The sequence below is a fragment of the Anastrepha obliqua genome, chromosome 2 (assembly GCF_027943255.1).
Source record: "Anastrepha obliqua isolate idAnaObli1 chromosome 2, idAnaObli1_1.0, whole genome shotgun sequence".
Taxonomy (NCBI): Eukaryota; Metazoa; Arthropoda; class Insecta; order Diptera; family Tephritidae; genus Anastrepha; species Anastrepha obliqua.
Genome location: NC_072893.1, coordinates 68,372,371 through 68,397,244, shown reverse-complemented (window position 1 = coordinate 68,397,244; position 24,874 = coordinate 68,372,371). Strand labels below are relative to the sequence as shown.

General features: G+C 35.3%; 3 protein-coding genes across 5 annotated transcripts in view; 2 read left to right on the top strand and 1 right to left on the bottom strand.

The window, feature by feature from the left end:
• The window catches only part of LOC129237377 (NCK-interacting protein with SH3 domain), a 31,481-nt gene extending 20,152 nt beyond the window's left edge, over positions 1-11,329 (bottom strand). Inside the window, exons 1-2 of one of the 3 annotated variants that reach the window (XM_054872079.1) lie at positions 11,281-11,329; positions 10,271-10,455 (exon numbers count right to left, since the gene is read on the bottom strand). In XM_054872079.1, the coding sequence (XP_054728054.1) occupies positions 10,271-10,455; positions 11,281-11,284 (189 nt within the window). In that variant the 5' untranslated portion in view covers positions 11,285-11,329. Of the gene's footprint in view, positions 1-10,270; positions 10,456-10,570; positions 10,829-10,925; positions 11,252-11,280 lie in introns of those variants that run through there. The other 2 variants (XM_054872078.1, XM_054872080.1) reach the window with 2 other exon arrangements.
• Positions 11,330-13,740: 2,411 nt separating this feature from the next.
• LOC129239125 (nudC domain-containing protein 1) lies at positions 13,741-15,801 on the top strand. The gene is made up of 4 exons (XM_054874438.1): positions 13,741-13,972; positions 14,027-14,921; positions 14,984-15,194; positions 15,258-15,801. Exons 1-4 carry the CDS (start codon positions 13,830-13,832, stop codon positions 15,740-15,742), a joined length of 1,734 nt encoding a protein of 577 aa, XP_054730413.1. The 5' UTR covers positions 13,741-13,829; the 3' UTR covers positions 15,743-15,801.
• Positions 15,802-16,324: 523 nt separating this feature from the next.
• The window catches only part of LOC129237317 (glutamate--cysteine ligase), a 49,948-nt gene continuing 41,398 nt past the window's right edge, over positions 16,325-24,874 (top strand). The window contains exon 1 of the mRNA XM_054871988.1: positions 16,325-17,359. The gene's annotated coding sequence lies outside the window, so the exon portion shown is untranslated. The remainder of the gene's footprint in view (positions 17,360-24,874) is intronic.

Genomic DNA, 24,874 nt, shown 5'->3' with positions numbered 1-24,874 from the left:
CTGGCTGTGATTAGACGCCGTTTTGTTTTTAGGGGCTACCGTGAAAGGCCGATTTTGTGCGAACAACCTATTAACAATTCAGACTCTTAAGACGAATACCGAGCAAGAAATTTGTGTGAGATAGAGCAAGAAACCGTCAACAAGGTAAAAAAATTCAAAACTGTGTTAACAGGATGCGCGAATGCGAAGTCAGATGGGAAGTATTTGATCTTTCGAAGCAACCGAAAAAAATTTGCTTTATACGATTTTTATTTTTTTGAATTTTTATAAAGAACCCATCATATGGGCCACCCCCTTTACATTATTTTTTATGAGAATATTCAACAAACAAAAAATCGAGAAATACTTCATTATAAAAGATAGCACTAATGTTATCACAAAACAGCTCAAAGAAAGCTGGACTAAAGTATATGCAATTTAAAAATAAAATATGAAAAATATTACTGCCGAAGACCTTGTAGCCAGTGTTGTTAAACTTCACAAGTAGTATATAACTAATTATTTATGATTATATTTAATTTTAATAAATAAAAAAATAAAATATGAAAATTCGCAAAACATTTTTTTTGTTTTTGATTACCATTTGATGGTACAACCAGGACTGCCTATTGTATGATCGACTTAATTAAAAGTTGTACCTTTTTTGAAGTACACTGAAAAAAAAATTATAAAAAATATAAACATTTTTTTTTTCATACGACATGTCCAACTGGATATTCGACCTTCTCAGATTTAGATTCATTGGAGATTTGCACTTCGACCTCATGGCTTTTTGTGCCTCCTCGGCCGTCTTCCTTCATGGGCGATATTTGACTACTTGCAATCAAGTTTTTCATTAAGTTCTCAATGGATTTTTTTATTTAAGATAAACGCAGAAATAAGGTAGGCGCACAATTAATGTGGACAGCGTAGGCGGAGTTGAACTAATAGGATAATAATTTTTTTTCCAAAATTCGCCGAAATGAAGCTTACCTAAGCAGGTTATTATTCAAAATATTTTGTTATTTTGGTATTTGGTGTTTTGTTTAATTTACTTTTTTACTATAGCTTTGTTTGTTAATAAAAACTCAAAAGGTTGATGGATGTCTTGAAAGTCAATCTATAAAATTACTGAGGTCCGGTAAAAAATAATTGCACCGCGCTTAAGTTTTACAGCACAATTATCTTATTCATATCCAACACAATACATAATGGACATCTTTTATGAGTTAAAAACTTTAAAATCCTAATAAAATAACAAGGCCACCCTAATGTGGAATGAAAACAAGAACATGCATATATATCTACATCGATAAGAAATAAATACAACAAAAATCGGAGAATATGCTCAATCTGTAAACACCTCTCAAGGATGCACGCGCAGACATACATACGTACACTAGCGCTTATATAATTAAGTCACTTCACGCGTACACTTCTGTTAAGTGTTTGGCCTAGCGCCTCCTCCTATTTGTGCGTCTTGATGTTGTTCCACCAATGGAGGAACCTAAAGTTATAAGCCGACTCTGAATCGCAGACGCATATTTTTTATGAGGAGGCTTTTAATGGCAAAAATACACTCGGAGGTTTGCCATTGCCTGCCGAGGGGTGGCCGCTATTAGAAAAAACTTTTTCTATCATTTTGCTGTTCCATGCACGGAGATCCGAACCCACGCACTTCTGAATGACAGTCCCGCATCACCGCATTCCGCTACGGCGGTCGTTTATTTAAGTTTAATAGTCAGAAGTCACAATTTTCAGTCCCTTGAAACTTAATGGGTTATAAAACTATCATACATCCCCAGAATTTTCTTAAAATTCTGAATTAATAATTAGCAATTTTTTTTTATTTTAAATTCAGAAGTTCAGAAGTAAAAAATTTGAGTCCCTTGAAACTTAAGGATTTTAAACCACATTTGCAGAGTTTTTCTTAAAATTCTGAATAAAAAAGTGGGCAAATTTTAATGTATTTTTTTTTTTTTTTGGAAGTTCAGAAGTCAGAATTTTGAACCCCTTGAAACTTAAGGATTATATATAGGGATGCAGCGAAAATTTTCATGAATAAAAGGTAGACAAATTTTGATGTATTTTGTTTTTTTTTTTGTGTCTTTTGAAATTCGGAAACTTTAAAAGCCAAAAATTTGAGTCCCTTGAAACTTAAGGATTATAAAACCACATTTCCAGAAATTTTCTTAAAATTCTGAATAAAAATGTTTTTGAAATTCGGAAGTTCGGAAATCAGAATTTTGAGTCCCTTAATGGGTTATAAAACTACAATTCCAGAAATTTTTTTTAAATTCTGAAAAAAGTAGGCAAATTTTCAGGAATTTTTTTCTTTTTTGAAATTCGGAAGTTCAGAAGTCAGAATTTCTAGCTCGCTGAAACTTAAAATTCTGAGTAAAAGGTTGGAAAATGTAGACGTATTTTTTTCTTTTTAATTTAAATAAAAAAAAAATAAATAATTGGCGCGTACACTTCTGTTAGGTGTTTGGCCGAGCTCCTCTTCCTATTTGTGGTGTGCGTCTTGGTGTTGTTCCACAAATGGAGGGACCTACAGTTTCAAGCCGACTCCGAACGGCAGATATTTTAATGAGGAGCTTTTTCATGGCAGAAATACACTCGGAGGTTTGCCATTGCCTGCCGAGGGGCGACCGCTATTAGAAAAATGTTTTTATTAATTTTGCTTTCACCGAGATTCGAACCAACGACCTCTCAGTGAATTCCGAATGGTGATCACGCACCAACCCATTCGGCTACGGCGGCCGTCATTTCGAGCCATAACCGCCGAAAAAATGTATCCCACAAATTCGAAATTTTACAGGGGAAGGTTTTTTTTAAATTAAATCAGTTTGAATAAAGCCATTATTTTAAAATTTATAATGTAAACATTTTTTTGTGTAATACATTTAATTTTAATAATTTTAAATAGATATTTGCATCATAAGGGTTGTTTTTGTGGGATACATTTTTTTTGCTTTCCTTCTGGCAACCTATTATTAAAAAAGTGTGTGGGTTACACAAAAATTTATTTTAAGGAAGTGACTTCCCGTTTTTTTTTTTTATTTCATTTTTTTACTTAGTCCTTAAAATTAAATTACATTTGATTTAAAAAAAATATATGTATACATTTCTTAGTATATTCGATAAAACAAAAATAAAGTAATGTAATTCATATATTTAAAGTTTTCTGTTAACAAAGTAATGTTAATTTAAAATCTTGTAAAATACTATCTAAATACTATCTTCCTGGTCGGTTTCAGGTAGCAAATCTTTAACAGATCCATTCCATTTTAAATTTAAATACTCGTGTTGGAATTTTACGGGTAAAGTTTTTCTATCGCAAAGCGTTTTCAAATCCTTATATTTAGCAGAAGAAATGTTTAATATATCATCATATAATTGAGTAGGTCCCTCACAAACTATTTTGGAATTTCGTCTGGATCGTGGAATTGAATCTAGATCATAATTTACGGTTTCAGATTCATCAAAGTAGCTATATTTAAGAGCAATATTTGGAATATTTTTTTCCAAAGTAACAGAGCGTAATTTTGTAAATTGAATTTTCACTGAATTTGGAAGTAACGCCTGTGAAAATGCCTTCCAGTCTTTAAAATCACTGTTAGTTAATTCAATACAATTATATTTTCTTGGGTTAGTTCTTGCATTTGATATTATGGTGTACCACTCACTTGGAGCCCAAACAGTTCTATTCCGAATAAACGATTCAATTGTACTATGTATCGAATCAACAGGCATCATGGTGTGTCCAGGCAACAAGTATGTGATTTTTATATTAGTCACAAAATTAGAATTTTCAACAAAATAGGTTAATGTCGCAAGCATAGCTCTGTTTTTGTTCTGTCCTGCGCAGCTATCACAATAAAGATGGACTATCGACTGGGTTTTTCTTTCATCGACTAATTTAAGGTATTGGAAAACAGTTGTGCAAATTTCATTACACCCTCGTTTACCATCCTTTTCTCCCCATAAAAAACAAAACCCATCTCTTGTACCACTCTCATAAAAACTTTCATTGTAAAATGAATATTTTCTAGAATAGAACAAAGTAACACTTTTCCCATAGGGAGTATTTAAGACCTTTTGCAAGTCGAAACTTGTACATAAATAAGCCGGATTCTCTTTGCATAGCTTTTGGTCCTCCAAAAATATTTGCTTACATTTCTCTTTGTCCTTTAGATGAATTTGATACTCTTCTGATGAATGAAATTGCTTTTTGGATTCTGTGTCTAAATTATTGTAATTCTCGCATAAGATACATTTATCTTTTTTAGGTAAATGAAAGCCTAAATTGAAACTGTTTTTAAAAATATTACGGAATACTCTTAACGATAACTGACTATTAATTTTATTAATAGTTTTCAAATGTTCTACATAATGCTGATATACAGTTTTTATGTTTCGAAATTCTTGAGGTAGATATAATTTTGTACTTTTATTCCTGCAATAATGTGAAGGAACCGCTGGTAATTGTTCTATAAAGGATTTTACTAGCGATATGCTTGCTTCTTCAGATTTGTTGTGTGCAGTTGGCTTTTTTATATTTTCAAGGCAAGTTTTAAACGAACTTCTATTTTTTATTACGGATATTAAAAGAGTTTGTGAAATGTTCAACGTTTTCAATAAAAATTGTTGACAAACTTTAAAACTGCTATTATTGATATTGATAAAATAATTAAAGCTGCACTTTTTTCTGTCACTTTCTCCATATCGCCTTTTAATATCGACTTGTTTAACACAAGAAGACAGCCAATCTTTCTGTCTAATTTTGTTGCCGATTCCCCAAAAATGTTCATTTATTCTTACTCTTTCATCTTCAGAAATTTTATCATGACACGAATTTGGACATTTTTTCTTTAAGCACGGGTTGAGCAAAACACTCGTATTTTTTTTGTTAACTTTTTGCAGCCTTTTAGGTATTCTCTTTTGCTTTCTGTAGCCCCTTTTCCCAACACACGTTTCCTCCTCGACTTTTTTTAAACTTTCCAAACCATTTAAATCAACGAAAGATTCATCTGAACCGCTATACGGTACCAGGGAGAGCTGTAAAAATATCCAATAATTGAAAACAAAACCATATTTTGCAAAAAAAAACAAATTCATACCTTCGACATATTGTTCTAAAGCTTTATCTTTAATTAAAGTCTCAAAAAATTGTGTTTTTTTTCATTTTTTTCCCTTGTGTTTCATTTATTTTAAAACAGAATTTAATTGTATCCCACACAAGCGTTCAAAGAAAATGTAAACAAGTCACCATATGCATTTACATTAAAATTGTTTTTGTTATAAAATCATAACGGTTTAATTTACAGCCATGAAATTTTGACAGATAATGCAAATGATGTTGAATTATAGATTTCGATAACAAAACAAAAATCGATTATGGTGTGGGATACATTATTTGGCGGTAATGGCTCGATTTGTTCTTATTAAATTATGGTAAAAAGATAAAGTGACTTAATTATGTGAGCACTACTGTAAGTATATATGAATGTGCGCACATCCTTGAAAGGTGTTTACAGACCGAGCATCATTTCTAATTTTTGTTCTACGCTTTGCTGTTTGCCTAAAAATGAAGGCCTCTCGCTCCTTCAAATACAATAACAAATAATTTCTATAGTACGCACATAATACATACATACATAAAAGCCCGAAGGAATTATTAGCTCAGTCAGAGCAGTTCTATATGAATAATTTCATAACTTCTTTCCAATAAGGTCACTCGAATCCAGACGAGTTCTCTAGTGCTAGCTAATGCCAGTCTCTGAAACAAAATAATACACCCAAACAACTAGAATGACGTTACCACTCAAATTTATTTTTATAAGTTCGTGTGAATTTTGTATTAATTTGGCGAAAAAAGTACGAAAATTATTTGAGTAGGAACTAGACCCTGCTTGTCTATTATGAAGTAAGCAAATGCTACGTCTTTAACGGGTTTAAGAAAAAACCCAAACTAGTCACAGTTCCAAATACAATAGATCCCCACAAGTTCAGTGCAAATGGAGAGTATGCATTGCAAATGTATGTATGTATGTATGCATAAACGTGTGCATGCTTGAATGAATGCACACAGTAGCGCATCTGCAATGTTTTTCGAAAGATTTTCGCCCGAAAATTGGGTCAATAACCCTCAAGTTGCATTTTATCCACTTACTTCGCTGATGCTATCGCCGGCAGTTGCAGCTCGGGGAGACAAGCAAATCCGTAAAAGAGGCAATCTTCATGGGTAATTATAGGTTGAGTACACACACAGATACCACTGAAGCATTGAAGTGCAAACGGAAGTCTCAAATGGGGCGAAGTGGAAAATGAAGAGTAAGTATGTAATCATGTACTTATATATATTAATTAAAGAATTAATCAATATATGATGCATCAACAGGGTGGCAGCAGAGAAGGATGGGTGTTAGATGCATAGGATTTAGTGGCAATCAGGAGGTGTCACATCATGTGAACAGATGTTGAGTATGTGTGGATCAACTCTAGATAAGTAGCAGGTTAGCCTGCTATAATATCTTAAAGTTAAGATAACGCGGATCGCACGATAATGGCGTCGGGCAATGGCATCGTTGGCCTGTGCGCCAAAGTTTACGATTACCTCACCAATCGTTCTCGCTTTTTCACTATGAGGAATCTACAACTTTCCCCCACTAAGTCCACCGCAACTCTCTTTACCACCTGGACAAGGGATGTCAAGCTGCAACTTAAGGTAAAAGTCGACGACACACCAATACCAATTATAAAAAACCCCACAGTTTAGGAAGTAACCTTCGACAGTTTGCTCTCTTTCTCTGCGCACTCAACAGCAATTGCCACTAAAGTCCAAAATCGAAACAAGGTCCTCAAATCGCTAGCCGGCAGTACTTGGGGCAAAGACAAAGAACTGTTGCTATCGACATTTAAGGCAATTAGCCGACCGGTTCTAAACAACGCTGCGCCTGTCTGGTCGCCTGTATCTAGTGACATGCATTGGATAAAGCTCCAGACTTGCCAAAACACTGCTATTCGGACAGCGACGGGTTGCCTCTTGATGTCCCCCCTAGAACTTAACTAGGCACATTTGCTACCTGTAAAGGAGCACAACAAGCTGCTCAGTAAACAGTTTCTGCTAGGGTGCTACCGCTGGTTTCACCCATGAAGACACCTGATCCACCTCCCAGGCACGTCAGGAGGCACCTCTTCAACTACACCGACGAGACCCACGACAAAACAAATTGACAACTACTGGCCCGAACAGTGTTTAGACAGACAATTAATGGCATTCATCGGGAGACACTTACCACCTTCTTAAGCTCCCGACCTCCGAAAGCCGTAATCGGAGTCCAACCACCACCTTGTACGAATCTCGTCAGTCAGATGATGGAGATGCCTCTTAGCATACATAAGAGTTGGTTCCGCCTACCTCTTCAGCTCCTATGTGAGAATGGATTGTTCAATATCAATTAGTAGCGCTGTATGACTAACTGTGTCGAAAGCCTTAACAAATCCAACGATACCATGACTGTTCTCTCGCATGAAAGATTTTGCTTAAGTCAGTTTATTTGTGTCTATGGCATTAAGTGCTGTGGCGGTACTGTGCACTTTACGGAGCCCTTATTGATGTGTAGCTAAAGCCAGATGTTCCGCGAAGGCCGGGAGCAGAAGAATGTAAAGTGTCTTTACAACTGATGAAAGGAGAGACATCTCGACGATAAGGAAAAGGAAAGCAGAGACATCGTATGATAAGACTCTCCTTGGCTGTCAAGTTTGCTAGGTATCAGTAGTAGAACCACTGTTCCTGCTTTCCACTTCCCAGGGTCTTTCCACCAGAGGATGCAGTAGGCACGAGCTCTTGGCTAAAAAGGCTTGCGCATCTTTTCGGGTCTGACGAAACACAATCAACGAGCGTGTTTGGCACCCTGCGATTGTGCTTCGGCGGGTTGGACAGGAATAACACGGTGAACCAGAGGTGAAGTTGCGGATGAGAGAAAGGGAGAAGTTATGCTTCTCTGGTGAGCTTCGGAGTAAATACACACATATGAGTTTTAAATCCTGAACAGAATTACACCGATTGAATCTAACCGAAGTTGAGTTTGGATGGGGCTTCCTGCACAAAGATGTTCCAGTGACGAAAGGCGAGAAGTGAAATACGGGAAATATGGTTGACAAATCACGAATCATTTCGGTACGTACAACCAGATGCCTTGGCAATGAGCTGCTTCAACAACAACAACAAGGGTTAAATTGACATAGCAATTTCGTCTATGAATATCCCCTTAGGGTTCTTTTTCGCATCCATCAAAATACGGAACCGGAAGGACTTCTTGGCACAAACAACTTTTACTCCCTCCCCTTTGATTTGATATAAACATCGACTGCCGGTATAAAACAACGCTCCAGGATTTAGTAAGCTGCTAGCATACATATTTAGTCGATGTAATCTAATGGTAGGACTAGGAAACGAGCTGTTCTAACAGCCCTACAGTATAACAACAGGTCTTAAACGACATTCATCGAGAGTCCATCACACGTTCCCACGACAGTCGGTTCTACGTTACCGGAACGACCCGGATTTATATCCGGCTAAGGACTGTCACTTCAGCAGCATTCCCCATATATGTATGGGGAATGTTTATGCTGCTACAACAACAACAACAAGAGTCTATCACTACCTTCACCCTTCTCTGGTTTGGGTTCCAAGACATAGGATCAAGGAGGGAAATGAGATTGCTGATGAGCTTGCCAGGAAGGGAACTGAATTGGTCTCAGAGACATCCTACCAGGTCATCGGCAGCCCCCTGACTGTTGTTAAACGGGAATTGCACAACTCTTTTCTCAGAAAAGCGCAGAAAAGATTCAGCTCCATTTTTTCAACTATGGATCTATTTCGAAAGCCTTTTGATCCCAGTACAACAAAAGGAGGACTCAGAAAGTCCTGGAAACTTCACGCCATTCAATTTCCAAACTCTTAGCTGTCATTGGATGAACGGCACCCGCGTGAAAAAGCTAGGGTTACCATTTAACCCCATAGTAGAAGCTGGGGAGACCTTTCAGAGAAGGACACAGCTGAGCACTTTCTGTGTAAATGTCCAGATTTGGCAGCTAGACGATTAAGGTCACTGGGTACTCTTTTCTTCGCAGGCCTGGGGCAGTGCGCCCACCCAAATCCCATCAATCTTTTCCATCACATTAACAGCTCTGGCTGGCTGTAGATTTTTGCCTGTTGGGGGTTTCATATTGGTATCAAAATGGCGCTTTAATGGAACTGGGGGAGTGCTAGAGTGGTACTTCAACAATTTCACGTACCTGCCTCATCTAACACCCCTCTCCCTCTGGACCCAACCTGTCGAAACAGCTAGTTTCCTGGGTCTACCGTTAGATGAGCTAGGCAAAGGCGACAGGTAATTTACGCTACATTGACAGGGCAAAGTTAACTGCTACAACAATAAAAACAACAACAACCTGTCTCCTTTTACCAACTCTCGTGCTACGAGTGTCCCTATCCGAGGCCAATTACCGAAGAGCTCCATCTGCAGGTAAAATTGATGACTATTCAAAATTGACCATGACTGATTCAACGACCCACGACAACCGACGGGCTTATTGTCCTAGGCAGCATTTTTGATAAGCTGCAATGCCACCATATCAACCAAGACACATGCAAACCTTTTGTTTTCCAAGATTTCATATCAATACGTTATATTTTTACTGCTGAGTTATTTATATTTATAATCTCTTTTTCCGCTTTCTTAAAAAGTTAGTAAATCAAATCTTATACAGCCAGAAACTGTAAATCTAAATAATCACCCTCTTGCGCATTTCCAATTGTTTGCACTATGAACTAAAAACCAAAAATAAGTGAACAACAAATTTTTATTCAAAGAACACAAAAACAAAAAGCTGATTGGTTCTTATTGATAAATCGAGCAGAGCTAAAATTTATATATCAAATCATGCAATATCTTAATCTTGTCCTCATCTTATCAACTTCTTTCTATTTTTAAATAAACGACGAATTTCAAATGTACTTAAAATTATGAATTTTATTTTCCCCGACCTACGTCACTAAGAACAATGTTAGTTGTGCAATTTTAATAAAAAAAAACGTTACGCATTTTGTTGACCGCACCCCTTTTCCGTTATAAAATCACACTACTAAACGATTTTTAGAAACAACAATCAATGGTCACGCCAGTGGATCTTAGATAAACATTTCATTTTGTGCCGTGTTCAAAATCCCAACACATTTGCCATGGACAACATTGAAATAATCAAAATATTTTGTGCTTACCTTGATTTTCATTACGTAATTAGATGGCACAAAACCAATATTGCCTTTCATGCTAACTACTTGCCACCAGTTTCGTTGACGAGCTGAAGTCTGGTACAATATAAAGTATTCGCCTTCATCGAAACTTATCGTTTTGGGGTAGACCGCCTGGAAGTCGTAAAGTGCTTTCAGCATTTCGATGCTTTCTGCATAGTTCAACACGCGAATTGCCAAGAAACGGAAGCAACGGAAAAAGAAAAACAGGATCACATTAAATTGAGTAAGTAAACTAATTATTTAGGTTAATATTTATAAACACACAAAAGGCAAAGGTATGTAGCAGGCGATGTGAATATGAAAACAACGCAATCGAAATAACAAAAGCACGTCTGCAGCAGAAGCTGCGCCCCAAGGCACTAAACTCAATTGTCCCAAATTGAAGCTTCAAATATTTGTATGCGAGCTGTTAGCAGGAAGAGTGGAGAGTGCATCCACCCAGGCAACGGAAAGTGTGAAACTGCCAAAAATTCGGATAATACAATTGTCACCATTACAATCACATTCACTGTCAGCGCACTTTTCCGACCCTTGGTTCGGTACTTATACGTTTCCTTCACCAATATTATTAGCTGCGCTTTCATGCATTTTGTCGTTTCCTTATTTATTTATCACTTACCCATTTTCTAGCCAAGGACGTTAATTGGATTTTTTGTTTTTATTTCTCTTTTACATTGACGCTGTGTGTACTCTTTAAGGAGCGATGTAGGGATTGCTAGGCGTCAACTCATGCGAACACAAAATAGAAAAAAAAGTTTTCCAAACCAGAAATAAATGCGAACTTTTTCGAAATTGTTTCCAATTTTGTTTACAACTAATATGAATTTGACTGCTTCGCCGAAAGTATTTAACAGACGTTTTTCACTCAGTTTGAAAATAATCCTTTTTCTAGATTTTCGAACAAACTAACTTTTCCAAATAGCACACATAAACTTATACGAAGGCAAACACAGAATGCAATAAAATTTACCCACCCATTTCCTATAGGTTCTGGATAAAAAGGATACTCTAATGAATGCTGGGAATCAAAATAGAGAAATGCAAAACAAAATAAAATGTCAAACCCAATTCTGTTCAGCCGGAGTGGCAGTGTAGAATTTAGAAGGTAGCGAAAATACATATTATACTACGTTTATATAGGTATCCTAAAACCTCAAACTCAAACAGAAACTAGAAGTACATTCACATATGCATTAATTTACCAATAAATCCAAAAATTTAATCTACCCGTTCACATATGGCAGATTACCTGCAAAATTGACAATCAGCTGTCAATACTGTTTTGAAAGGTTTCTCTTCATATAAGTTATTTTGGTGGAATATTTCGGTATTTTTGGTTTGTTTAATTATTATTAACGATATGAAGAAAATACGAGGTGAAGAAATAGCTAATTTAATTGCGACATTGGCGGGTTGTTTTTGTAGCAGCATAAACATTCCCCATATTTACATACGCGGAATGCTGCAGGAGCGACAGTCCCTGGCCGGATATAAATTCGGGTCGTTTCGGTAACGTAGAACCGACTGTCGTCGACATTGGCTGGTAATAAAAGCAGTTATAGGAACTCCGTAAACGACGTTTAATAAGGTTTCAAAAAATAATGGCAGCAATACGCGTTCGAAATTCGATATTACATTTTATAATAAGTAATTAGAGGACACACGTATATGGACAACTTTGTTTTTTTTTTTTTGGTTAATTGAATGCATAGTTAATAATACCCAACAAACATTAGAATTATGTCTACAAACCTGTTTTGTTTACCGGCATCCATTTTATTTAGTTTTACTCTGACGTTTTTCTTTACACGCGCAAAAAAAAGATCTATTACCCAGAAAACACAGAGTTGTATGTCAAAAAGTATGGTTATTTTTTAATCTCAGATCTTAGGAGAGAAATGATGTCTGGGAAATCATGTAATACGTTCACATATAAGTAGATGATCTACTTCTTCGTGCTTATAATTATAGCTAGTGGTAAAGAAGTTGAAGTTGGAGAAGGCATGAGAAGAAGAAGGAAAGATATAAATAGTAGAAGTAGGGCTTAAATGGATTTGCTTGAAGTTATGAGAAATCATTTGAATACAATCAGCAATATTCGGCAAACTAACGAAGCAATTTATGCTTGAAGCAGACATTTAATTTTTAGGTGTAAGTTATTCCAAATACGGACAGAGAACACAAAGTATTGACATTCAGTCACCAAACAATTGTTTTTCATTGGAAATAAGCAAATCCTCAAAAATACGAACCAATTTGCGCAAATGGCTTAAAACAGTTTTATACGGCTTTAAGGAAAAGCATTTTCAAACTAGAAAAATACTTGTTTGTCTACCTAGAAGCGACCTATAGTAACAAAGAAAACTTTTTGTATAATGTAATATTTCATTTTAGCAGCTGATTTCGAAGTCGGAACAGCCAAATGTTACGTAATAAATTATACTATCATGATAATTTAAAGCCATTCAAAATATATTTTCACAAAACAACAGAAAATAATTGTATTGACTTATACCTTTCTGATAATTGCATACTGGAGCGAGCGAGGACGGAAGCCTAACCGTGTGTCTTGCCATAAACGCCAAGAACCATTAATAAAAGTTAATTATGAAGCAATCAAAAGTAGTTGGTAAATTGTAGCAGATGGAAAAGTTGAAATTTCGACTTATATATAATGCACAAAGAAGCCTTAAGGCATTCTCTTTAACAGCAATTGGTTATACTATACTAATCTGTTTCAAACTGTGTGATGTTGTTAGCATTTTAGTATATTTTTATCAACCAAAAGAAAACCATGGCGGCTGCCGTAGCCGAATGGGCTGGTGCGTGGCTACCATTCGGAATTCGTTCGAATCTCGGTGAAACACCAAAATTAAGAAAAACATTTTTCTAATAGCGGTCCGCCCCTGGGCAGGCATTGGCAAACCTCCGATTGTATTTCTGTTATGAAAAAGCTCCTCATTAAAATATAGTATCTGCCGTTCGGAGTCGCCTTGAAACTGTAGGTCCCTCCATAAGACGCACGCCACAATTAAGAGGAGGAGCTCGGCCAAACACCCAAAAAGGTTGTACACGCCCATTATATATATAAAAGAAATCCATGTTGAACCAATCATGATGGAAAATTGTGAATGTGTTCTAAACAGAAGTAATAAGGTGAATTATTTGTTTGGCACTGAGTCCGTGTTTCGATTGTAGCTTCAATAAAATGCTTTTTTTAATGGCCCTTACAAGAATAAAAATAAATTATGAGCTTTCTCTTCGTCGCAGTTTACATTTACAGAATGTGTGAAAATAAATACTTAATTACAAATACGTAACATTTTCTTACAGCTTACGTTTTCTCTCAATACAAACAAGGATAAATATAAGTCGACTAAACACAGCTTGTACATGAGAACTTTTGTTTACTAAATGTCAGAGATAAAGAAGACCAAGAAATACATTCCTTGTCATTTGTGGAAGGAAGCAAATTATTTAAAATTAGTTGTTATTCGTGGATTTGTAAGTTAATTATTATAGAATGCCGAAAATTGTGGAGTTGCGTTCAGACCGTAGTCTTTTACAAAACAATTTCGATGGTTATAAATTGTCTTTAGATCCAGTGCCTTTATTGCGTGAGGAATTGCCTTCGGCCCCATATAAAGCGGAACCAAATGAGGAGCAGTATGTAGAAGCTTTATTACACTGTATAAGTATTTTAATTTAATGTCTTTTAAGATACTCTTTGCTGCATGCAGAACTATTCTCCATGCAAAATTTGCTTCAAGTGGATCCATGGGCTCGCACAAGTTCTTACTACGTCACATGTCTTGGTGAAGTTATGCGAACCGCTTATAATGAGACTTCTGGGCGCGCAGAATCAATACGAGTTGTATATCGAGTAAAACAACATTCACCACGTGTCAAAGGAGATTACAATTATTCCATGCGTTTTATATCTGAAAAATATTGCGTGATATGCGATGGTATTCAACATATTTATTTGTTAGATACAAACGATCGTCTTAAGGCTGCAGAATGGAAACTGATTACAGAAACCCGCATATGTGAAGATGCTTCTGACGCGACATCTCCTGAGCGTAATTTCTGTTTGTACGACTGTCGATTGGATATTGTACAGGAAGAAAAGCAAATAAGTTTGGCTTTAGGTAGGGTTAAAAGAATCGACGCTGACTGTGTCAGTGGCTCCTGCCACTTTATGCAATTACATTGGGCCAAATGGGTACAAAATAAAGAATGGCTGTTCTCGATAATTGACACGCTCGAAAGTAAAGGATCGCTATATTACTGTGCATTTGAGCCGCGAGCAGATTCTCTGATTATTTGTTCGAACCATGAATACGTTTTTCGTTCTCAAAAAACCGTTGCAACTAATGAAGTAAACGTGGAAAAAACACAATTACACGATGAAAGCTCGAAAGTTGGAGATTTTACGTGGACGCAAACAGATGACGATATAACCATAAAATTTAATGTGAAAGAAGGAAAGGAGAGGACAGATTACAATATAAAGTACGTAAATGATAAACTGACAGTGAAATGTTGTGAGGAAGTGATTCTAGAGAGTGAGCTCTTCGCAAAGGTTGATCCAGATTTGACAACATGGACAATTGTGAGTAAATTAACACCATTTAAGCATACAAATAATAAAATATTTATGTGTGTGCTTATTAGGAAAACAATTACTTGCAAATAACGCTTGTTAAACGCACCTCATCTTTGTATTGGCCATCACTACTCTCTAATAACGCGGGCCCTAAAGAAACTTTAGACAGCGACCGACAATCAGATTTTCCAGCTGATCAAAGACCTATTGCCAACTTGGAAGCACCTATTGAGGACTGCGACTTTCCTATAGGATGTATTGAAGAAGAAATACAAATTGGTAAATACATATATTAAAATTTCAATGCCATTTGAAGAATGTCAATATTAAAAATAATTTTAGGTCGTTATCATTTGCCCACTAAATCAGTTACACACGTTGTACTACTCGGTTCATCGCCACCTCTTTTTTCCACTAATTTACGCCCGGGCTTTCCTAACGCTTTGGCTATACGTCAAGATGTTGATGCAGGGCTTTGGTTACAACAATACAATCCAAACAAACCTGAAGATTGGTCGCTGCGGCATGAAGGCAATTTAAATGCCTTCGGCTATGTTCAAGCTTCTAAGCAACAACGAAAATTCGTTGATTGCGCACCTGATTTTAATTATGCGCTCATCTGCGAATCCCATCGCCACATTTTTCTTTACAAATCAAATTACGATGGTGCAGGTGGTTTACGAAATCGTAACGGACCTCAAGTTAGAATAGGAAAGCAACACTTAATAACCCTGGAAGATACTGGAGAAGTGCTAGGCTTGGCGACAGCTGAAAATGTAGTGACTATCTTAACTGAACGCTGTGTTCTTCATTTGCAATTAAGTTAACTAAAATACTTTTATTGCTTGAAAATATAGCGCAAAATAAATTCATATTCAATCATGAATAGGAAATATTAATTTTAAACAATAACAACAACCTATTTTGAAAACAGAATTAAACAAAATAGCCGATCCTCTTCAAACTGATTTTTAAAGTTATTCGAAAGTGAATGATTAACTGGTCCAGATTAGAGCAAGTGTAAATAAGATTGAGTTCTAAATTACCGGAACGATTTATATTCAGCAAAGGAATCCCCAAATATTTAAAGGGAATCTTTATGTAGTCACAGCAACAAAGTGAAGTTTTAAACTAAGGTTAACTCTGAAACTTTTGATACATGAAATTTGTTTCGCTCTGTAACATTGGTTCTAAGTGTAAAATAAAATCTGTAAAATATCATTAACATTTAGCTCAAAGTTTTGTTGGAACATTAAAACGAGTAGTAGAGATCTTCTCAAAAATATTTGCATGTTGTCTACTTTTAATTAAAATAAAATAACCTAAATTTATTCACCAACGTGGCAGCACTATGAGAATGTCAATAAGAAAACAAAATGCCAGAAAATTTATTATTTCGGCAGCGGCTGCAGTCGGCGGAATTTTCAACGACGACTTGCATGCGGTGAAATTAAAAATATATAAAACCTTTGCAGTGGGCATCGCAGAATTGCATAAATAGAGAAGCAATCGAACAACGTGCTTCATAAACTTGAGAATTTGAAAGAATTGTGAAGTGCGGAAATCGGATAGTGTAAAATCATACACGCGATAAATGAGAATCTAAGGCGAAAAAAGCAATCCAAATAAAATAGGGAGTGAAAAAATTGCAGTGGGAATGTAATACTAATAATACGTAATTATAAAATCTATTTGAAAAAGGGCATCAGAGACTACTAGCGCCGTCATTCAGTCAAATCACTGTGTTCATGTGTATTTGAATAATTCTTTTGGATTTGTTGTGGACAATCGGCTATTCTAGTTGTCACGAACCATCCCCTTCTGTGGAGCCGACAACAAAAGTTTCGGTTGATAAATCTCTGTACAGTGGTAGCCACCCAAAAGAAATACTCCTGTCTACGTACTGAAGAGTGAATGAGGTCATACAGTGGATTCTATGATTTCTGCATAGAAAATTAATGCGAGTATTGAAATAGTACTTATGAGAATATAATTACAAATCTATAGTCGCGTATATAAATAAGAAAAACGTATTAAAAGCCAATTATTCATTTACGATCTTGAAAGATTTCTGGAGAAACGTAGAAAACGAAACGGAAGCACGTATCTAGTGAAAACAAACACGGGTAGATTCATTAAAGTTCCCTAAGAATAAAAAAGAAGCGAATTGTTTATACATTACAAAAGTCGACCACATATAGAAGTAAAGCACGAAAACTGCCTTCCAGTCCGGCACATCGGGAAAACAATTAATTGCACAATAAGCGCTTACTGCTTCGAATTGGCTTGCAGTTGAGAGTTTTGTGACAATAAAATTTACAAGTACTACACACACGTGCGTGATAACTGGATATATCATAATTTGTTACAAGTGTACAGTAGTGGGTGAATATTGCGGCCTAAGTAATTTGAACAGAAATTATCACCACTTAAAAAATTGAAAGGTATGTAAAAATATTTGTATTGGAAGGATAAGGTGATGGATAACACATTCATACCTACATATTTGTACATTTGTCTTTAATAATTCAGTTATATGTGTGTAGATACATTCATGCAAATATGAATATTTAAAGTTCCAAAGCCAAACGTTATTGCATAGATATGTCTGTGTATACGTGCATATGCACTTTTTGCATGTCAACATTTCAAATGCTATAGAAAAATCAATACTAGGTACTTAGCCATATTAAAAAGCGTATTTTTTACAAGTGCATTGAATTATTAAAATCGTGCCCCATTTTCAGTGCCTATTTACATAAAAGTACATACATATCCACATATATCAGCTATGTAATTGGTGTGAAACACGTAATTATTGCCTACATGCCGGTACATGTTCCCATGAAAAGTGACTATAAATACGCTTGCGGCATTCGTCATCTGGCGTTGGTCAAGTATTGAACGTACCAGCGTCGAATCGAGTAAATCAGATTAACCTTGACATTCGTTTTGATTTCAATTTCTTCTTATTTTGTTTTGAGCACGATACTGAAAATTTCTATGTGCACATATGTACATACATACATACATTGTATATATTTGTAGACATTTGGCTAACTAACCTAAGTCGGCTGAGCGCATTCTATTTGTAAATGCCATACATATTTAATCATTCATAGTCTGAGCTTAGGAATACGTTTTAATAATGTTGAAAAAAAAAAATGGGTGACTGTGTTCAAAACTACCATACAGGTATAGACCATACCACGAAGTACTTTCGTTCACTCTACGAGGACTTCGAGCACCTTACCACGATCCGCATCAGAACGAGATTCTCCAACACGTCTCTCATTTATGAAATGATTTATGATGGAATACGCGACTAAGATTATGTTGTTGCTATTGTAGCAACATAAATATTCCCCTACACACATATACGGGGAATGCTGCTGAGGTGACAATCCTTGGTTGGATATAAATCGGGGCGTTCCGGTTACGTAGAACCGACTGTTGTGGGAACGCAACTGAGTTTGATGGTCACACATACATATACAAGTCAAAATCAAGTCAAATTCTTGATTTCCTTGTGTTTGTGACTTGATTTTTAAGTTATTAAATAAACCCCTTATTTAATTTTTATTTTATTCAAACTTATTGTTCACGTCTTAAATTTTTCTAAATTTTTTTTTCTGAATTTATTTGAAATCCTTCATAGCTTAAATACTTTTTTCCGACCAGTTTTCCAGGTTTTGTTGTTACATATCACTATCAAAGCCTAATATGTTTTTCACCAGTCTTTCGGATTGTTTTGCTGTTTTGTAGCTTTTACCTGAGGGAAATTATTTGTAGGTGTGTGGTCATGTTGTTGGTAGTTTATTGGTGGTGTCAGTAATATATTAACTGATAATTTAGCAACTTACACCTAGCATGATTTGGTTTCTGAAAAATTCGGAAAATGGAGAAAAACCATTTATTTTAAAATGAATTGTATTATCATCAATCAATTAATTTTTTTTTTTTGGAGGTTAATTGCAGCTGTGTTCTTCCGCAGCCCAAGGTGCTTCTCCGTTCGCTTTTCCAATAAGTCGGGACCAACGACTTCATCCCCAACTTCACTTTCCATCAGAGTCTCTTCCTGTTGGGATTTGGTTTTATAGAGAGTTTCATTTTCAAACGAAACTGATTATTAAAACATATTTTCATTGAAAATTCGTTGTTTTATATTTTCTCTATTTGGTTTTGATACCATTTGGTTTTTTTTGTTCTTTATTTATTTTGTTCTTTTTTAATGTTTTGTTTTCTCAACACACACACGGGCATATAGGATCTGACAAAAATTTAATGTCAATAAATACTGAATTTGTGTACGGTAAATTTAACTAAAATTTAGGCTTTAATTGGTGAAATCTTCTGAACGCTCCATTGGGCACAACGCTCCATCTGGCCAGACTTTTCGACTTTGAACGTGCATTTAACATATTTCTATTTCATATTCTAACGACTTAAGCGTCCACGTAGCTTCCTAAAATTTAATTTTCTTTTAAAAAGGATCTTCGAACTGGAGGAAAAAAGGCCAGACCCAAGTGCCCAACCCAAGGTTTTAAAAAAGGTGTCCAATGGAATGTTAATTGCCAACTATGTGTCAGTTTGAACATAGTTTAAGTTTCGAAAAGGAGTTGCCTATATGCCGCATATGTGAATATTGTGTGCCCATAAGAGGAATATTTATTTATTTAAATGATGTTGAGCAAAAACAAGCTTAGGAAGTAACCCATTTAAATCAACTGATTCCAAACAGGGTTTGAGATACATATTACGACCCCGTGAAGCACATGTTCGAATAGATAGAATGTTTTATATAGAACAAAATGTTCAACACCTCAGCGAAAAAAATAGTTAAAAATCAACTGTAATCAACCTCTTAAAATTTGCACTTTTTATACTAAAATTAGATAGGCTATAAAACTGCATGTTCAGAATTTGTCTGAAAATTTTGAAAAAAAAAAGTTGTAAATTTTTTGTTTGTAATTTGTTAAATTTGTCTGAATTTTGTACAAAGTTTGCAGCCTTGAGTTTTACTCGTATAGTTTTTGTTGTAAGTTTTATATAAAAATCTAACAAAATAAATTAAATAAAAAAAAATAGTAAAATATAAAAAATTGATAAATATAAAAATAGATAGATATAAAAAAATAGTTAAAATTAAAAAAAAGTGAAATATAAAAAAACAGTTAAAATTAAAAAAAAGTTAAATATGAAAAAATAGTTAAAATTAAAAAAAAATTATATGTAAAAAAATAGTTAAAACTAAAAAAAAGTTAAATATAAAAAAAGTTAAATTTGAAAAAATAGTTAAAATTAAAAAACAAAATTTTAATTAAAAAAAAAATATTAAAAAATAGTTATTCGCCACTCTCCTATTATGTTGAACACTGGTGGATATCCAGACATATAAAATATCGGAATAACTTTTGCCCAAATAAGAAAAGAAAAACGCATTTTAAATTTTTATTAAATACTAGCTGTACCCGGCGCGCGTTGCTACGACAACAACTAAAATAAATTTAAGAAAAATAACTTTAAAGAAAAATCAGTACACAAATATTCAATTTATTTTAAACCATTTTATTGATTTTGTTTATTTCGAAAAAATTCTGACATTACAAAGTTTAGATTCAATTCGATGTTTACTGAAGTACTGTGGGATACACAACATTTCTTGTTTTTCCATCTGGTAAGAAGACGAATAAATCAGAAGGTTTTTCGACACGTGAGCAAGCCACATAGAGCTGGATTCTCCAAATTTAATCCACACACTTGTAACGATTGTGCATTGCGAAAGCGAGTCGCACCGGGAACTGTAAACGTTTGAATTCGAATGCCATATCAGTCGGGATTTTTGGGATACGTGGCAACATTACGTCTTCACCTTTGAATTTTCCAGTCAAAATTGTTGCCTCGATGACATTGTTCATCATTTTCTTGACTGAGAGTCTGGTTCCGTTCCAAAGTCGTGGTGGATTTATGTTTCGAAGAAGAATGATGGGTACGCCAATTTTCAATGTAAGAACGTGCGGCGGCATGCCTGGCATATCAAGCGAATTCAAGAATTCAGTTGGATCTATGAACATGTCATATTCGTTACCTCTGTGTAAAAATACATGGTCATACTAATTTTTATGACAATCGGTTGAACGGGGCAGAAGTTGCTACTCTGCAGGGCCACCTGGTGGCAAGTGGCAGCAATGAGCATATTCTACAAACCTTCTCCGTGGAAAAATACATATATATACCAATTTATATAATAATTGGTCCAGTAGTTTTTGAGTTCATCGCTTACATACAGACAAACATTAATTTTTATATATGTATAAGAAGAAAAAGAAGATTCCTATATTTTATTTTCAGTATTTTTGAAGGTATAAACACAACCCTCCTCCTTTTTTTAATTATCACATATTCGATAAGTTTTTAAATATAAATTAAAATTAACTTGATCTTTCTGGAGAGATATTTCTCTTTTTACACGAATTTAATTTAACTCGAGTTAAAAATAAAAAAACACGAATTGTTTTGTTTTAACACGATTTTCAATATTTTATGAGCAAAAAGAGTAAGAGTTTACGAGGCACATACGAAGCGTTTAAATTAGTCTCACGAAAAGTCTTTGAAACTCGATTGATTTTGCTCTCGCCGTTTAGTAATTTATTTCTTATAATACAATATATTTAATGAATTAAAATGTACATTTGATCCTTTTATTCCTATATGGAGTTAAAATGTGTAAGCCCGAAAAAGATTCTCTAGTGACTCTAAATAAATTTTTTAATAATGTGCTCACCCAATTCTGTTTCTACACGATTTTTTTTTTTTACAAGAATACACTCGTTTCATACTCGAGTACGCGTTAAAATAAAAATTTATTTCTACATATTGAATCGTGGCATTGCATGTAATTTTTTGCAGATATTTTCTTATTCTGTCTCTTATTACTTTCGCGTTATAATTTTTGAAAGAAGCAAATATGCACATACAGATGTGTTACGCATAAAAACTGGTTTCATTGCCAGAAGCATTGTTAAGCGATTTATCAATGCTTTGGTAAGAGGTTAGAAGGTCTTAACTAGACTCTAAATATAAGATGCTTGTAGGTACAGAAACAAAGTACCGATTTAATGTCAAGGTAATGCGTAATTGTATGATGGCCATATTTTACCCCCAAAACCAAATTATTTTTCTAATAATAAAAACATGTTTTTGCCATTTGCAGCGGCTCTAAAGATAAGGAAAATATTTGTAAAACGTTTTCCACAGACGTCAATATGATATTTGATTTATTTCTTTGCCATGACATTTACTTCAAACATTAATATTAATGGTGATTGACGTATTTTGTTACAATCAAAACAGCTGGTTTAACAAAAGTTATTAGGGGGTCATTAAATTGAGATATGTTGAGAATTTTGAGTTCGATAACAAAAATGAAGTGACTAATCGTTGGAAAACGAGCCGTTCACTGAACACGGCATCCGTGCCGGCTTGTTTTTTAAATTTAAAAAGGTTGATTAGCGACTTTAAGTTTCATATAACAACGTACATATATTTGTAGATACATATTTATGGGTATGTGCACTTGAGGTTATTAAACTTTTATATGTACATATGTACGTTTGTATTTCGGCTTACTCTAAACATAAGTACATACACACATACTATATTTACATATAAAAAAATTTATACTACGATGAAAATTTACATACTTCTTATACCACATTTAGAATGTTCAGTGTTTCACCTGTATATAACCTCTGGAAAATTCGCTTTTTTTTGGCCTTCTAACTGTATATAACCCCTTAAATGAACTTTATTGCCTATTGCTGCTATAGGCAAAACCTTGGCAACCACCGTAATTGAGCAAAATTGAATTGAGAAGAATTATAATTTCGAAATATGAAAACAATTTATTGTTTTTTTATTTGAAAGCTACAAATATTATATGTATGTACAGCCATAGTCAAAAGTATTTACCCAAAAGTATTCACAATGTTTACTAGAAAGCCTCTGCTTGTTGTTGTTAAGCAACTGTATTGAAAAATGTTGTTGTTGAAATATTATATTTACTCATAGAGTAGGCAAAGATAACCAGTGAAAATTCAAAGACAACAACGGTATATTTCACATTAAAGCAAGCGCTTGAATTTATGCGAAATTTCAGCTTTGTGCAAATACTTTTGACTATGGCTGTATGTACATATTTTTTCATAGCAAATTTTATAGCACAAGCTACAATTAACTCTCGGTGAGATGGCCGCATACCATTTTTCCAACATCTGACAGCTACAAATATTTTCTATCTACAAAAAAATGCAATTAAGTTTAATATCGTAGTTAGTTTACCTTATTTCAAAAAATGCAGTGCAACTGTTGCTGAATGTCACTTTAATGGTCAGAAGCACTCCAGAGAAATACAAAACACCGAGTTTACCCAGATCGTTTTAATCGTGGTACTACTCCTGTTTAAACCTAGGTCATATTCCAGATAGTTGGAAACTAGTCAAGGTCGTCTTCATTCCAAAAATAGGCAGGAGGGGACATGAATCAGCGAAGGACTATAGGCCAATCAGTCTTTCGTCTTTCCTGTTAAAAACCTTTGAAAGACTTTTGGATATATATCTTAGAAGCTCTTTGGAGAGCTCTGGTATATCTACTGCACAACACGCATACCTTAAAGGCAAATCTACGGAGACAGCGCTTCACGAGGTAATCGGAACAATAGAGGGCTCTCTAGAGAACAAACATTATACCATGGCGGCATTCTTGGACATAGAAGGCGCCTTTAACAATGTTAGTACAGATGCAATCCAACGGGCGTTGATAGACTTAGAGGTGGACAATTGCATCTCTATGCTAGAAACCAGGATCATCAAAGCTAATATGGATAATATCAGTATAACCAAGAAGGTCCACAGAGGCACCCCACAGGGGGGAGTACTGTCTCCACTTCTCTGGTTATGCGTTATTAGCAAAATCTTAATAAAACTTAATAGAGGTGGGGTAAAAGCGGTGGCGTACGCTGATGATGTGGTGTTAATGGCGTCAGGACTGTGTCCTAATACGATCAGTGGGATCATCCAGAGGGCATTAGGCGAGCTTAACTCTTGGGCCACAGGCTGTGGCCTAGGTTTAAACCCACGTAAAACAGAGCTTATGCTTTTCACCACCAGATATAAGGTACCACCTTTTACCTTACCAAATATTAACGGATAAACTCTCTCACTATCACCCAGCGCAAAGTACTTAGGGGTAATTCTGGACTCCAAACTCAGCTGGAAATTAAATGTTGAAGAACGGGTAAGGAAGGCAGAAATTGCTTTATATGCCTGTAAACGTATGCTTGGAAGAAGATGGGGTCTTCAGCCTAAGCATACATTATGGCTGTATAAGACGGTTATACGACCTATTCTATCGTATGGTTCGGTAGTTTGGTGGAAGGCTCTAGGGAGAGAGTACAATACCAAACTACTCGGCAGAATACAAAGACCAGCATGTGCAATAACGGTCGGTGCAATCAGATCATGTCCTAGAGAGGCTCTCAATGTACTGACACACGTTATTCCAATAGACCTACATATTAAGAAGACGGCAACCATGAGTGCATTTAGGTTAAACGAAGCGGGTCGCTGGAGAGAAAAAACTTATGGTCATGCTAGTCTATTATTGCGACAAACTCAGTTAATCTCGGTGAGAACTGACTACATCGTCCCGACGGTAACTTTCAATAGGAATTTTGCCACTCTCTTTCCAACTAAGGAAGAATGGAATAAGGGATTCTCTCTAAACAACTTCGACACTACAGTCTATACGGATGGAAGTAAAATGGGCTGCGGTGTTGGAGCTGGTATATATTCTTACAGACTTAAAATTGAGAAATCTGTGCGGCTCCCTAATACCAGCAGTGTCTTCCAGGCGGAAGTACTGACGATTGGGGAAGCTTGCAGGTTACTAATCGCAGATTT